Source organism: Mus caroli, unplaced genomic scaffold (assembly GCF_978045245.1).
Source record: "Mus caroli unplaced genomic scaffold, Mus_caroli_1 scaffold_8, whole genome shotgun sequence".
Taxonomy (NCBI): Eukaryota; Metazoa; Chordata; class Mammalia; order Rodentia; family Muridae; genus Mus; species Mus caroli.
In genome coordinates this window covers 17937118-17951510 of record NW_028227263.1, presented here as the reverse complement: position 1 = coordinate 17951510, position 14393 = coordinate 17937118, and the positions used below count along the sequence as shown (strand labels likewise).

The 14393-nt window shown below is 52.2% G+C and overlaps 1 protein-coding gene and 1 long non-coding RNA gene across 2 annotated transcripts in view; one reads left to right on the top strand and one right to left on the bottom strand.

Annotated features, from left to right (window-relative positions):
• Positions 1 to 13050, bottom strand: part of Stx1b (syntaxin 1B) — an 18599-nt gene extending 5549 nt beyond the window's left edge. The window contains exons 1-7 of the mRNA XM_021166852.3: positions 12780 to 13050; positions 4366 to 4440; positions 4084 to 4183; positions 3932 to 4006; positions 429 to 502; positions 165 to 273; positions 1 to 17 (exon numbers count right to left, since the gene is read on the bottom strand). The exon at positions 1 to 17 is cut by the window's left edge and continues 57 nt beyond it. Coding sequence (XP_021022511.1) covers positions 1 to 17; positions 165 to 273; positions 429 to 502; positions 3932 to 4006; positions 4084 to 4183; positions 4366 to 4440; positions 12780 to 12809 — 480 coding nt within the window. The 5' untranslated portion in view covers positions 12810 to 13050. The remainder of the gene's footprint in view (positions 18 to 164; positions 274 to 428; positions 503 to 3931; positions 4007 to 4083; positions 4184 to 4365; positions 4441 to 12779) is intronic.
• On the top strand, positions 858 to 2490 carry LOC147002848 (uncharacterized). The gene is made up of 2 exons (XR_015047807.1): positions 858 to 1012; positions 2154 to 2490. It is a non-coding gene; the product is annotated as an uncharacterized LOC147002848 (long non-coding RNA).
• Positions 13051 to 14393: the final 1343 nt, after the last annotated feature.

Here is a 14393-nt window from a genome sequence, read left to right as displayed (position 1 = left end):
GGTAGTAGTCCTGCCAGCTGTGTGGAGAAAGGACCTCCTGCTCAGGAAGTGGGAAGACGACAGGACCCCAGGACCCACCCTCCCATTAGGCTGAGGCCCAGAGTCTGCTCCAGAGAGGAGCCTGGCAAGTCCTGGGAGTTTGGGGAAGGGAGGGGCACGCTCACTGATCTCCAGCTGCCTCTGGATGCGGTCCTTGCAGCGGTCCCGGTACTTGGACTGAGTTGCATTATATTCGGTCATTACCTCCACGAACTTCCGTGAGAGTGTGGAGTGCTAGGGAGATCAGGGCAAATCACAGCACGGCACCAGGGACACGAGACCCAGAAGGCTGCAGCACCACTCTCCCACATATATTCAGAACCCTAGTTCCGCCCGATAGTCCCCATGCTTCACCTGCCTGTCGGTCCCCTCTTGCTCCGTGAGCCTACCTGGGTCTTGCGGATGCGCAGGTCCGCAGAGGAACGATTCAGCCCCTCTTCCTGCTCAATGCTTTGCTCGATCGCTGTGGAGAGAAGGCAGTAACAGGTTGGAGACCTGAGGATGAGGTGGGGGACCTGGGTCTGGAGTGAGGGAGGAGGTGGGCTCCAGGCCTGAGAAGAGGCACCACGCCCAAGAAAAGTTTTGCAGAGGTTTGTTTGCAGGTTGCCAAGTATACAAGCCCGGGGTTTGAGGGAATTCCCTAAGGTAGGTAGGGAGAGTCAAAAGGTTGCTCTGTGGAAAGATTTTGCCTTGGAAAGAACCCAAGCACACAAGGGAATAAAGCCAGGTCACCGCCCCCAAGTAATGTCCAGTTCCTCTCACTTCTGAACAAAAAGCAAAATCTACCTTTTTTTTTTTTTTCCCTTTTAAAGACTGGGTGTTATTACACTGTCAAGGATTTGTAGACTCAAAGACATTCCTGCCTCAGCTTTCTGAGTAGCTGCTCCTACAGGCAAGACCTTCTGCTACCTTCTAACTTTCTTGGTGGCTGTCTTCGTCAGGGTTTTACTGCTGTGAAGATACCATGACCAAGGTAACTCTTATAAGAACAGCATTTAATTGGGGCTGGATTACAGGTTCAGAGGTTCAGTCCATTATCATCAAGGCAGGAACATGGCAGCATCCAGGCAAGCATGGTGCAGGAGGAGCTGAGAGTTCTACATCTTCATCTGAATGCTGCTAACAGAATACTGGCTTCAAAGCAACTAGGATGAGGGTCTTAAAGGCCACACCCACAGTGACACACCTACTCCAACAGGGCCACACCTTCTAATAGTGCCACTCCCTGGGCCAAGCATATACAAACCATCACAGTGGCTATCCAGCTTACAGGGGGATGTTTTAACAGAGGGAACTTAGCTCTCCTCCCCTGCCTGTCTTGTGAGACCCGGTCCTTTTTTTTTAATCTTATTTTTTGTTTTGTTTTGAGAATGTTTTTCTGTGTAGCTCTGGCTGTCCTAGAACTCAGGCCTCTGCCTGCCCTCTGCAGTCCCCGCCAGTGCTAAGATTAAAGACATGCTCCAGCTGAGTTCTCACTTCTAAAGGATGTTTTGAACTTCTTCTAGACCATGTCTTCCTGGGGCCATCACTCAGATTTCCTGAGAAGAGCTTGCAGTAACAGCTTCTTCAAGTCCTATCAGAAAATGCATCAGGGACGAATCCCTGGGCTGCTAAGACTTGCAAAGGCCTCTGGGCCAGTCCCAAGAGTGCCACCTCTTTCTGTCCCACTGGCAGTGGTTGGTGGTGGGGGTGGAGGTGGGGGAATGGAGCCAGATGGCACCTCAAGGCTATCCAGCAAGCAGAAGCAGGCACAGTGACTGAGTGCTATCCCTAGCTGTAGCAGTTAGGAAAGCATGACCAGGGATCCAGGGCATGTTAACCCTGCCCTGAGCCTTATTTATTATCAGGCCTAGGGCTCGGGCCAATTCTGGACAGAGAGGTCTTTTACAACTGTTGTAGAAACTCTGTAATATTGGCTGATATTTCACACCAGAAATTGGAGAAATGAAGGTCACCCTGATGCCACCAACTGGAGGAAGATGAAAAAGATGGAGTGTTTGTTTGTTTTGGGGTTTTGGGGGGTTTGTTTTGTTTTTTTCCTGGTCAGTTTCTTAAACCACCTTCTCTTTTTCTGTCTTCTATCTGGACCTACTTCTGAACCCCTGACCACAAAGTTTTCCTCATGGTCTTCTAGAAAGTGTTCTACATCAAGGCCAACGGGTCTGAAGAAACCAAGGAGTCCTGAGCCTGTGACCTGCCAGCCCATCTCACCCTTCCAAGTGCTGAAGGTACAGGAGCAACCACTGTGCCTGACTTACGGCATTTGATTTGAGAATATGACCTTACAACTCTGGCTGGGTTGAAACTCACTATGTAGACGAGGCTGGCCTTGAACTCACAAAGATTCTCCTGCCTCTGCCTCCCTAGCACTGGGACTAAAGGTGTATACCACCAGCCTGTCAACTTTTATGTTTTATATTTGAGATTTAAAAAAAAATTATGTGTATTGCATTTTGCCTGCATGTATGTCTATTGGGAAGGTGTTGGATTCCCTGGAACTAGGACTTCAGATACTTGTGATCCTCCATGTAGAATTGAACCCGGGTCCTCGGGAAGCCAGTGATCTTAACCACTAAGCTATCTCTCCAGCCCCTATATTTGAGATTCTTGATAAGACATCATCTGGAAAAAAAGAAAAAATACAGCCAGGCAGTAGTGGCACACGCCTTTAGTTCCTGCACTTGGGAGGCAGAGGCAGGCGGATTTCTGAGTTCGAGGCCAGCCTGGTCTACAGAGTGAGTTCCAGGACAGCCAGGGCTACACAGAGAAACCCTGTCTCGAAAAACAAAAAAACAAACAAACAAACAAAAAAAACAAATCAAACTAAACCAAAACTTTACTGTCAAGACTAGAAGAAAAAATATATTTTCTTCAGCTTCCCTATTATACTGATGAGTGAGCTGAGGACAGGGACCAGCTACAGTGACTGGCACTGGAGGCTGGACTCCTCCCTATAGATTGCGTGACCATGACCCCAGAGCACACACTCTGAGTACAGAGGGCTTGTTTTTATTGGTTAGCAACAGAGGCTCTCACATGACCTCCTCCTAAGTCCAAAAGGACCTGAAGCTTGTGTTGCCATCTCCCCACGCAAGATTAGTGGCCTTGGGGACAACCGCCCCCCCCCTAAAAAAAAATCCCTTCCAAAGCCTAGCAGTGAGCCTTAGTGCTATAGACGCTTTGGTAAATGCCTTAACTGCTGAACTGCCAGGGTACGTGAGCGGCTGCTCCTTAACACTGCTATTCCCCTGGCACCAGCAGACAAGGAGGTTCCCAACCCACAATGCTTTGAGGGAAGGTGGTTATTAGCAGCACCCAAGTTCTTAAATTGGAGTGAATACATGAGCACTTGGCAAGGCCCTCCTGAAAGCGTGCCAGCCCCTGATGTCAGCCACACAGTCCAATCTGTCCTGAGCCGAGGATGCTAACTCAGAAGCATTTGCTGAGCCCACCTACTGCTGCTCAGTGTCGCGCTCGGAGCCTATTCAGGCCAAATGAGGACTGATCAAAATTAAAACCTCTTGGAAAAGTGCGTTCCGCTCAGTCTTCCCCCTTTCCTTCCTGGATTCTTTGAAACAGAGTCTCACTACGTAGCCCACACGCATCCGGAACTCTCACTCTTCCTGTGGCAGCCTCCCGGCGCTGGGATTACAGGACCTCCCCACCGTGACTGGCTGGAAAATCTGTATTTTTTTCTGATTGATGGCTCTCAGGTGCAATTCAGGCAGAAACACTGCCTGGCTCATTTCCCTGTCAAGTGTTTCCAAAGGACGTGGGCAAAAGTGGGCTTGTACATTTCTCAATGTTTAGGACTATGACCCCCAGAGTCCCGTTTTCTCTGATCTAACGTGGGGCAGAGATCTGTTTGCAGTGGCGGAACTGCGGTCCTCACCTTTCAACTTGGACCGGACCTTGTTTGCCGTCTTTTTGATGTCTGCTGTGAGGTCCTCCAGCTCCTGTTTAGTCTCTGGGGGAGAAGGCAAATTGGAAGGTGAGAACCGGGGTGGGGTCCCAGGCCCTGGGCCCCCCCAAGGCAGCACTCACTCTCATCGGGGTTGGGGGCGGCAAGAATGGCGCTATGCTGTTTCTTCACTTGCTCCACATCCTCAGACAGCTTCTCGATGCAGCCTCGGATCTCTTCCACCTGGGGCAGGAAATCAGTGACACCTTATCCAGGCTGGGGGGCCAGATGAGACCTAGCCAGTGTTCAGTGAAATCGGCCAAACCATGAAGGCCAAGGAGTGTGCAGGGACAAGGGAATACACAAGGCAAAGGAAGCTAGGGGAGGGGACAAGGCTCTGGGCCAGGGCTACCCGGGCACTCTACCTGCTCAAAGAACTCATCCATAAAGTGGTCTCGATCCACGTGGACCACCTCCTCTTCATCATCACTGTCTTTCGCCTGGAAGCAAAGCAAGGCCAGATCTATAAGCAGTCCCTACCCTGCGTCTCAAGGTTGACGCTGCCTCTCTGTTCCTCCACCTACCACACATAACATGAACGGTATCAGTTCTAGACTCAGAAGAGGGACCTTGGGAAGGGTCCTCATCAAGAGGGATGGCAAGGTCACCAACACTCAGAGCCAGCACTGGATACCTTGTAGACCAATGTCCTAGATGCCAGTGTCCCTTAAAGGAGTCAGCTAAAGGCATTTTCTGAGATCTGAACAGTCTCATCTGTTCAGAGTCTCCCTGGGAAAGAGGCACTGCTGTTGACTGCTGGATATGGACAAATTTCAATACTTTCAACACCCAGCTAAATGTCAGCCTGGTGATGACTGGCTCTGGGCTCCAAGGAGGATTCTAGAACGGTTTTCCAGAACTGTGAGCCTCCCTACCATCTCCTAGCAGTGCCTACCCAGGGCTCCCCTTTCCCTGACACAACCTGACCATCCATTCCCCTCTTAAAGGTCCCATTGCTGCCAAGCTGCTGGCTGCTGAAGCCAAGTTGAGCAAGCAGGGCCAGGCCCAGTGAGGGCCGGCTGAGCATGTCGGCAGTACTCTCTGACCCACTTCATCCCACACTCCCTCCTCCCACTGCACTGTCTCTTGGAGAGCCTCTTCCCCACGCAGCCGCCCACTTCCTTCCAGTCCCTTCCAACCACACACCCACCAACTCTCTCTGACTCGGATTTCCCAGTTGCAACCTGCAGCTGCTCAGCCCTCCACCCTCAGGGCTCAGAGACACAAAGGGATTCACCCACCCACACTGCCATCTCCAGGCAGACCAGTGACACAGACAGAGGAGCTGACACACAGGCACACAGAAATAGGCCCCCCAACACCCACGTGGAGGCACACAGACCCAGGCAGAGCTGCACTGCTGACACGTGGACAGAGGGAGAGGAGGAGGATGCTGCCTGTTCACCCACCATCTTCAAACCCCACAACCACATTCTTGCCCAGAGTTGGGCGGAAGGTACAAGAGGGCTCCCCTGGGATCCCCATTCCTCTCTGCCTGGAACAGAATTCTCAGGGTAAAGTTGAGCTCAGCCATCAATAGACATTAAATCTGGAGGTCTAAGCAGTGCCAGGGTTCAGCCCGCATCACAGACAGGTTGAGCCAGAGTTCAGACAGAATGCAGCCAGGAGAGCCTGGGTGAAATCAAGCGGAGCCTCTTGGACCTGAAGGGAGACCTGACGGTCCTGGGGCAGATCACACACAGGCCCTCGTGGAAGTCAGACAGGCTGTGAAGGAACTGCACTTGGCTCTAATGTATCTCAGTCTGTTCGACTGAACCCAGACAGAGCCAGATGGGACCAAGATGCGACTAAGACACGAAGATCACTTGGGATCTGCCAAGTAAGGGCAGCTCTGAGACCAGCATAACCCAGAGAAGACCTCCTGGGGCAGACCAAAGTCACCTGTTTCTGCCCGGGTCTTGCTCAAACCAAGCTCAAAGGTCTCAAAGACCCTGCTGGGAGTTTTGGCTTCTCCAGCCTCCACCTGCCTCAGGACAGACACCAGAAGACGTTGGCCCTGGAAGCCTGTCAGGAGCTGGGCTCATCTGTAGGATGTACCAGTTTCTCATTGCGCTTTCCAGTGTCTCCTCCTCCAGGGCCACAGTCTCCTGCTGACCTTCTCCTCCTCCTCCCTCCCACCTACTCTTGGCCAGCTTCACACATGGCAGGTGAACCTCTGACAGCCTAGGAACCTGGGAACCTTCCTCTTCTCTGTCTCTTTCCCTTCCCATGCCAACTCCAGGAAGTCCTTCCTAAAGTATTATTTCAGTCTCGCCTGTTTTCAAAGCCTTAGATACTTCCTAGAGTATCCAGGCTGCCTATTTACTTGCCCTTGAGACAGGAAAAAAGGTTGAAGGGCCTAAGGTGATTTGGTTTGGCTAATGACCACAAGGAGAGCTAAAACTCCTGTGTACACGGACACTCACGGCCGTAATCCCTTCTGATCCTCACCGCCACAGCCCAGTGAGAAAAGCTGGGCAAACACTGTTCCCATTTCACAGATGAAGGAGCACGGAGCCCGGGTGGGCAAAGTACAATGACTTGCCCAAGGGCACCAGGCAGATTGGGACCAGGACACCATGGTCTGGCCACCCTAGCTCTGCTCCCCTGAAGGCTTTTCAGCCACCATTTGCATGGGCTCATTTCCTCCTGGGCCAGTTCCTGCTCAGGCCTCTGTATCCTGACCAGCCAGGCTAGCAACATCACCTACCAGTGCCTCTGCATGCATCTTACATTCTTGGTATGTCTTTGGATCTTCACCAAAACTCTCTAGAGAGAGGGGCTGGAGCCATGGCTTGGATGTTAAGAATGTGTATTGGTCTTGGAGAGGACCCAAGTTCAGTTCTCAGTACCCATGTTGGGCAGCTCACAAGTACCTGCTTGTAACTCCATTCCAGGGGATGCAATGCCCTCTTCTGGTCTCTACAGGCTCCTGTACTGATGTGTGTTCTCTCTCTCTCTCTCTCTCTCTCTCTCTCTCTCTCTCTCTCTCTCTCTCTCTCTCTCTCTCTCGGTGTGATAGCACACACCTTTTAGATCCAACTCAGGAGACAGAGGCAGGCAGACCTCTGAGTTTGAGGCCATCCTTGTCTACAGAGTTCCAGGACCTCCGGGGCTGCACAGAGAAACCTTGTTTCAACAACAACAAAACAAACAAACAAACAAACAAATAAACAAAATCATTTTGTTAAATCTTAAACAAAAACAGGGTCTGGAGAGATGGCTCAGTGTGTGAAGGGCAGGGGCTGCCTAGCCTGCACAGGATGCTGATCAGCTGGGACTACAGAGTAAAATCCTGTCTCCAAAGCAGGCTTATACCTGGCAGGCACACACTGTTAATTGCAATAGAGGCAGAGGGAGGTGGGTCTCTGTGACTTCAAGGCCAGTCTGGTCTACATAGCCAGTGCCAAGCCACACAGGCCTAACATAGTAAGTGCCTGTCTGAAGCAAACAAACGGACAAACAAACTCTGTGATGACCACTGACAACACAACTGCAACACTGACAAACACTGCAGAGACTGATGGAGTGCTGGGTGCATTCTCAAGTGCTCTGTGTATTCTGCATGCGCTCGTCCGTTTAATCCACTTAAAAAAAAAAAGACAATTTATTTTATGTGCATTGGTGCTTTGCCTGCATGTCTATCTGTGCGAGTGTGCCAAGATCTCTTAGAACTGGAGTTGCAGATGGTGGGGAGCTGCCATGTGGGTGCTGGGAATTGAACCCTGGTTCTCCGGAAGAACAGTCAGTGCTCTTAACTGCTGAGCCATCTCTCCAGCCCCATTTAATTCACTCTTGACCTCTTTCTGTCTGTCTGTCTGTCTGTCTGTCTGTATCTGTCTCCCCCCACCCCCACCGGCCCTTTCCTTGGTGTGTGTGTGTGTGTGTGTGTGTGTGTGTGAGAGAGAGAGAGAGAGAGAGAGAGAGAGAGAGAGAGAGAGAGCTAAAGTCCCAGCTCCTATTTTTCTGAAAGTCTTACTGTAGCTCCAGGTAGCCTTTAACTTGGAATCCTCCTGCCTGTTTCACATCACCACCAGACCCATTCATTTAATTCCTACAACAGTCTCCCGAGATAGACATTATCACAGCCTTCTTTTATAAATGGAAGAACTTTAAGTAGAGAGAGGCCAAAAAGCCCGCACCAGTTCAGCAGCTGACCAGCCTTGTGGGCTTCCACCCTCCAGGCCTCACACCTTCCTCTGTCAAGCTGCAGTCCCCTCCCGCAGAGCCCCTCCAGGACCCCCCTGCGAACGCACACAGGGAAATGCCTACAGCTGCCAGGGGGAGAATCTTTGATGAGGGTGGACTGTGAGCACCCGTCTTCTGTGTGACAGGTGAGGAGACAGGTCAGACACACTGCCCTGTTGCCTGAGGCCTCAGAGCAAACAAAGCCAGAGGTTGAGTTTGAAGTGGGGACCTGTCAAGTCTCCAGGTTTTTTCCATCCATCCTGCCAACATGCGGAAGTCCCTCTGTCCTTACTTGGCCACAGAGACAACTACCCTGCCCACACTCTTTTGCTCTATTTCCCTGTCCCTCCCCCCACTTCTTGCTAGAGTCTCACTGTGTGGCCCAGAGTAGCCTTGAACTTGCAGCAATCCTCCTGCCTCACCCTCTCAAGTGTTGGGATTCAGCCATGAGCCCATATCCAGTATGCAGTTCCTCATATTTAACCTCACAACTATCCAACAAGGTAGATGCTCTTATTCCTATTTGACAGATGAAGAAACCGAGGCTCAGAAAGATTACATAACTTGTCCAAGGGTGGTCAGCCAAAAGGGTGTTGGCGGATGTCAGGGCATTGCTTGTCACTGTCCACCAATTGGTGAACACCTGGAAGGACTTGATTAATAAAGCTTTTGTCACTTGAGGTTTCACTGCCTTGAGGGGCATCCAATCCAATTCCCCAGCCTCCTTAAAGTCAAAGTTTTCCACATCAGCAACAAGAGCGTCCTGGTGTGTGTGCACATGTGTGTGTTCCCAAGTGCATGTTCACAAATGTGTGTTTACAAATATGAAAGAATACAAATTAAAAAAAAAAACAAAAACAAATATGTGTTCAGGCTGGAGAGATGGCTCAGCGGTTAAGAGCACTGACTGCTCTTCCAAAGGTCCTGAGTTCAAATCCTAGCAACCACATGGTGGCTCACAAACATCCGAAATGAGATCTAACACCGTCTTCCGATGTGTCTGAAGACAGCTACAGTGTACTTACATATAATAATAAAATAAATCTTTGAAAAGAAAACAAGTGTGTGTTTGTGTATATACACATCCTTACACACACTACCATACACTGTCCACCCAGACCTCATCATTTGATCTAGAGCCATCAGACGCTCTTGCACGTCCCTCAGGATTCTGTCCATCCGAATCCTTCGCTTGGGCCTCCACTCCCCCAATCTCCCATGGCCCATGGTGCAGCACAGCCCCACTTCCTCTTCTCCTCCACAGCCCACCCCTACCCTGATCCTCTTCCTGCCTCCCCGCATCCCTCATGCATCTAACAACTGTGTATGATGGGTACCGAGGGTGAACATTCCTGGGAAGGAAGGGCTTGCCTCCAAGGAGCTGACTGTCCCGTGGGGGAGGGGGAGACAAACAATGAGAAGTGAATAAGAAAAAGCAGCCCATGATGGGAAGTAACAGGACAGACAGGAGGATGTGATGGAGGCAAGCTTGGTGGCCCGGGAGGGTCTTTCTGAGGAGGTGACATCTGAGTTGTGTCCAGTTATGCTGTAATTTGGGAGAAACTGAATTTAAGGCAATGGGAGTCACATCTGGGCAGTAGAGCTCGAGGCAGGAAAAGGCCCAGTCAGTGCCCTGGCGGTGATGAATGAATACTCTCTGCCGACTCTTACAAGCCAGAGCTTCCTCTCTTTCTGGCCTCCCCTAGTCCCCCTCCTCCTTCCTCCCCAGAGCCCGAGCCCGGACTGGCCCTCCTGTTTTCTCTCTGGCCTGAGGTTCCATATCCAGCTTAGAACCTCCAAACCGAACCTGCTGGGCAACCCGAGACAGAAAGCTGTTCAACACCAGCTCCACCAACTGCAGGACCGACCTGCGAGCACCTCTGTCAAGTCTGTCTCTTTCCTGTAGCCCTCAGGTAACTCCATTAGGAGACATCCAAACGGGCTTCTGTAATGTTCCAGAGAACTGGAGAGTCACCTAGGAGTAGCAACCACAGAGCGCTGCTGTGCACTGGGCCCTTTCTTAGACAGCTTGGAAGTATTAATTAACTTTTAATTCTCAAAATGATCCTGTGAATTGAGGTGGCACTTTACTCTCAAATGACACAGGGGGAAACTGAGGCTTAGAAGTAGCTCTACGACAGAGTACCTGCCTAGTGAATTCAATATCCTCCAGTCAATCCCCCAGTCCCCCCCACACACACACTCCCCAAAACAAACAAAACACACCCACTACCACCAAACTACCCCGAGAGTACCAGACATGTCAAGTACCGTGCCCAAGGTCACACATTAAATCACTAACAATCTGGCTTCTAAGTCTGAGTCCTCAGCCTCTGCATGATAAACAGATTTGAAAACTCCTTGGTGAGACAAGCCCCTCGGCTAGCACTCCGGATGCCCCTCACCATGCCCTCCCCTCCCCTCCAGCTCACTGCCTTCCCACAGTGTGGCTTTCAACTCTGGCAGACACTCTTAACACTCCAGACATCTGGAGCTCCTACCCACCCCACCTGCACCCTCCCCAGTTCTCCACTCTCCCAAACTGTGAGTAACAGCAAAGCCATCAGTATTTACCCAACCTCTCCTCCCCCCCATACCTCCCCCCAGCTCTCCACATCATTTGCCTACTGCCCTAGCCACCTGGCTTCCTCCTCCACCACCACCACCCCTCACCCACCCCCTCCGGCAGCCCTGGCCACAGGTTTCTTCACCTCTGGGCAGGGAGCCCTGACTCACTCAGAGTTCTCCTCACTCTGTCTCCCTCTCCCTCTAATTATACCACACTTCCACCCCCACCTTATCGCATTTCTCTAGGTTTGGGAGTCATGGAATATTCTTGGCTGCTGGAGATCTGAGTTCGAATTCTATTTTCTCCCTTGTTTAGCTGTATGGCTTGGGGAAATCTTTAAACCCTCTGGGCTTCAGTTTTCCTGAATATTAGACAAGGCAGACTCTCTGCCTACCTTACCAGGAAGTTGGTTGGGATCTAATGGGATTGCCATGACAACCTGCTTTGCAAACTGCACCTGGGGGGGGGGGGGCAGGATACTGAGGCTGCTGGTCTGGGTTTGAATCCTGCCTTTTTGTAGCTCTGTAACTTTGGCCAAGTTCCTTAATGTCTCTGAGCCTCTGTTCCCTTTTCTGTGAGATGAGATCATGCTAACACCAGCCTCCTAAGATGCCGGGAATCAGAGGTGATTTCCTATAAAACACGCACAGTCCAGTTGCCATTGCTACTACGGTTTTCCTCACGCAGTAAATACTCCTTCACATCTCCTCCCTCACGGTCAGCTCCTCCATTCTCCCCACTTCCTCTCCAAGGAGCCACTGTGTTCCTTCCCTGTATGGCCTGTGAACCAGGGTCCCCAACTCCAGGCCCAACCTTTGGAGGCTTCCAACAACAGAACTCTTTGTCTCCACTCTAAAACTTGTGTTTCAAAGGCCGGAAGGTGTAGCCCCATGGTCAACTCGGCAGCCTGGAGGCCCCTGAGCCATTTGACCTGTACCACACACATACTTACTTGATGACCTTGGGCCAGTCCCTTCCCATCCCTGAACCTCAGTTTCCCAATCTGTCATGTAGAGTAGCAATCCCTTGGAATTCTGACATACCCCAATCCATCAAGACCCAGTGGCCAGAGGCCACTGTCACACAGCAAACTGGAACCTCAACCTCCTGGGGTTCATGTCATTCTTAAAATGTCTCAGCACCTTCCCTGCCCAAAATCATTCTCAGCAGGCGAGCACAGTCCCTCCAAAGAGCAGCCTCCCCTGCAGCCCCCAGTCTTTCCTCCTCCAGCCCTGCTGGCCAACCGCCTGGAGCCTGGCCCCTGGCTGCCAGCAGCCTGCCCCTGGCTGCTCCCATGCTCCAGTTCCCCCAAGCACTGTGTGGCCTATGTCACACAACCCAATTCTGTGACCTGGTGGATGGATCTTTCTCTCCTCTCTCACCTTTGGGGTCACCTAAGCTGAGGCTCTGGCCCAGGGGAACTCAGTCATACACACACACACACACACTCCCCCTCTGAGCAGTGCCCTCTCCCCACGGAGCAACATACCAGTGCGCGTGCGCGTGGACACACACACACACACACACACACACACCAGCACCAATACCACCACACACTTCATTCACTGCCAGGTGCTGGCATCTAGTTCCAACCTGTGTCCTCCATAGCATCCCAAATCTGGGTCCTGCTGGAACCGGCCTGGCCAGCAACCACCCCCTCCATCCGCCTAATTTGACAAGCCTGCTCTAGGGGATGATGGTGTCCCCCAATCCTCTCTTGACATTCACTTTCTCCCACCCCCAGGTTAGATTCTAGGGTCTTCCCTAGCATTTGGGCTGCCCAGGCCCCTGAGACCTCTCCTGCCCCCTTGTGTCTTAATGGCCTCCAACTCCTTCCAGCCACTGTCCTCCAATTGCAGGTTCACTGGAGATATCAGGTGCCAGGAGATGTTAGGGCTCCTGGCTTCCAACCTCTAGTCTCATCATTTGCTCCCCACGTCTCAGAACCTCCCCCACTCCATCCCCCAAGCGCTCCCCAAATACAGGGTCCCGCCTCCCCACCTCTCCCACCCCTTAGCTCACACTCCGCAGCTCCTGAGTCCGATCCTTCATCCTGCGACGGGCTCCTCCTCCCCTTCTTCGTCCTCCCGCCTCCGCTGCTGCTCTCTGCCTCTTGCCTCTGTCCTGGAGGCCGGGGTCTGGGGGCACCGGGCTAGACCTCCGAAGGATGTGCGGATAAGGTGCGCGGCGGGGGGGCGGGGAGCTAAGGCCAGGCAGAGACAGGGGCCTGGGCCGACTGGGCTCTGCCTAGGCTGCGGTGGCGATGCGGCTGCGGCACAGGGTTGGATGGAGGGATGCGGGAGCCGAGGCGCGGGGGAGGGGGGCGGAGGGAGGTGAGGAGGAAGGGAGGGAGGGGGAGCGGAGGGGGCGGGGAGCAGGGGGCATGCGCAGCGCCCCGGGCTGGGGGCGCCTGGGGGTTGTAGTCCGGGGAGGGGCACCCAAGGGAGGGGCACTGGGGAGGCCCAGAAGTTGGGAGGGGGGAGCCCAAGAAGCACGGAACGATGCGGAGGCAGGGATAGAGATGCTGGGTAAACTGCAGTTGGGGTGGACGGTCAGAGAAGGTCTAAGGCAATGAACTAAGGGACTAACCTGAGAGGAGCAGAGTGTCTGTGAGCCTACGCAGGACTTCCTTTTATCCTGTCCCTTCGGCTTTGCGGAAGTCTTTTGGGCATTAGAAATAACAAACCTGACCCTGTATGTGGCTGTTGCTTGCTGAGAAGGACATGGGGCTTGTTCTGTACATCTTTTGTCACCCTACCTGAGAGTGCCCTGGCACTGGTGGATCTCAGCTTGTCAACCCCCAAGAACAGAGCGGTCACTACCTGCTGAGACTTTTGGTCTGGGATTTTGGATGACTGTGTTTAAAATGATATTTATCTTGGCCTAGAGTGAATCTCAGTGGTATATGCTTGCCTGCAAGGCCCTGGGTTACATCCCCCAAGCCAGGAGTTGGGGTGAGGGTGGGGGTGCAGAAGGAAGAAAGATGTCTGCTGGGAGTAGAATCTTTGGTGGTGGTGGGGGTGTAGGGGGAGTAGAATCTTGAATCTGGTGCTGCAGAAGGTCCAGAGAGCCTGCCACCCTCTGCTTTCCCTCCTTCCATCCTATCCTTAAATATTACTTCAGTAATATTTCCTCTCATGGCAGTGGGGTTTGGACTCCCAGTTGGGTGGGCTTCCACCCTGCTTTTGCCAAATACCCAGTAACTACCCTGAGACACCATTCATCTGTGTCATGGCAGGGCCTACCATCTGTGACCTTCAACAGTCCCTACAGCCAGTGGCCTTCTTGTGAAGACTCGTCTTGTCTCCTCACCTCGCCTGTCCCCCCTCCAATGTCCCACGCCCTTAACCTCTGAGTTCTGCCTCCCACCTCCCTCCAGTTCTTCCTCTGTTCTGTGACCCTCAGTCAGGGCTCCTGGGAGCTAGTCTAAGTTATCTTCTTCCTTTTTAACCCCTCTGACTTGACATACACATGTATGTAGATGTGCTCACTTGTACATGTGCACACATGTAGGTCAAAGGTCAGTGTTGGGCGGCTTCTGTCATTTCCCACCTTACTAGTAGTTTTTGTTTGTTTGTTTTGTTTTTTTGTTTTTCGAGACAGGGTTTCTCTGTATATCCCTGGCTAGCCTCGAAC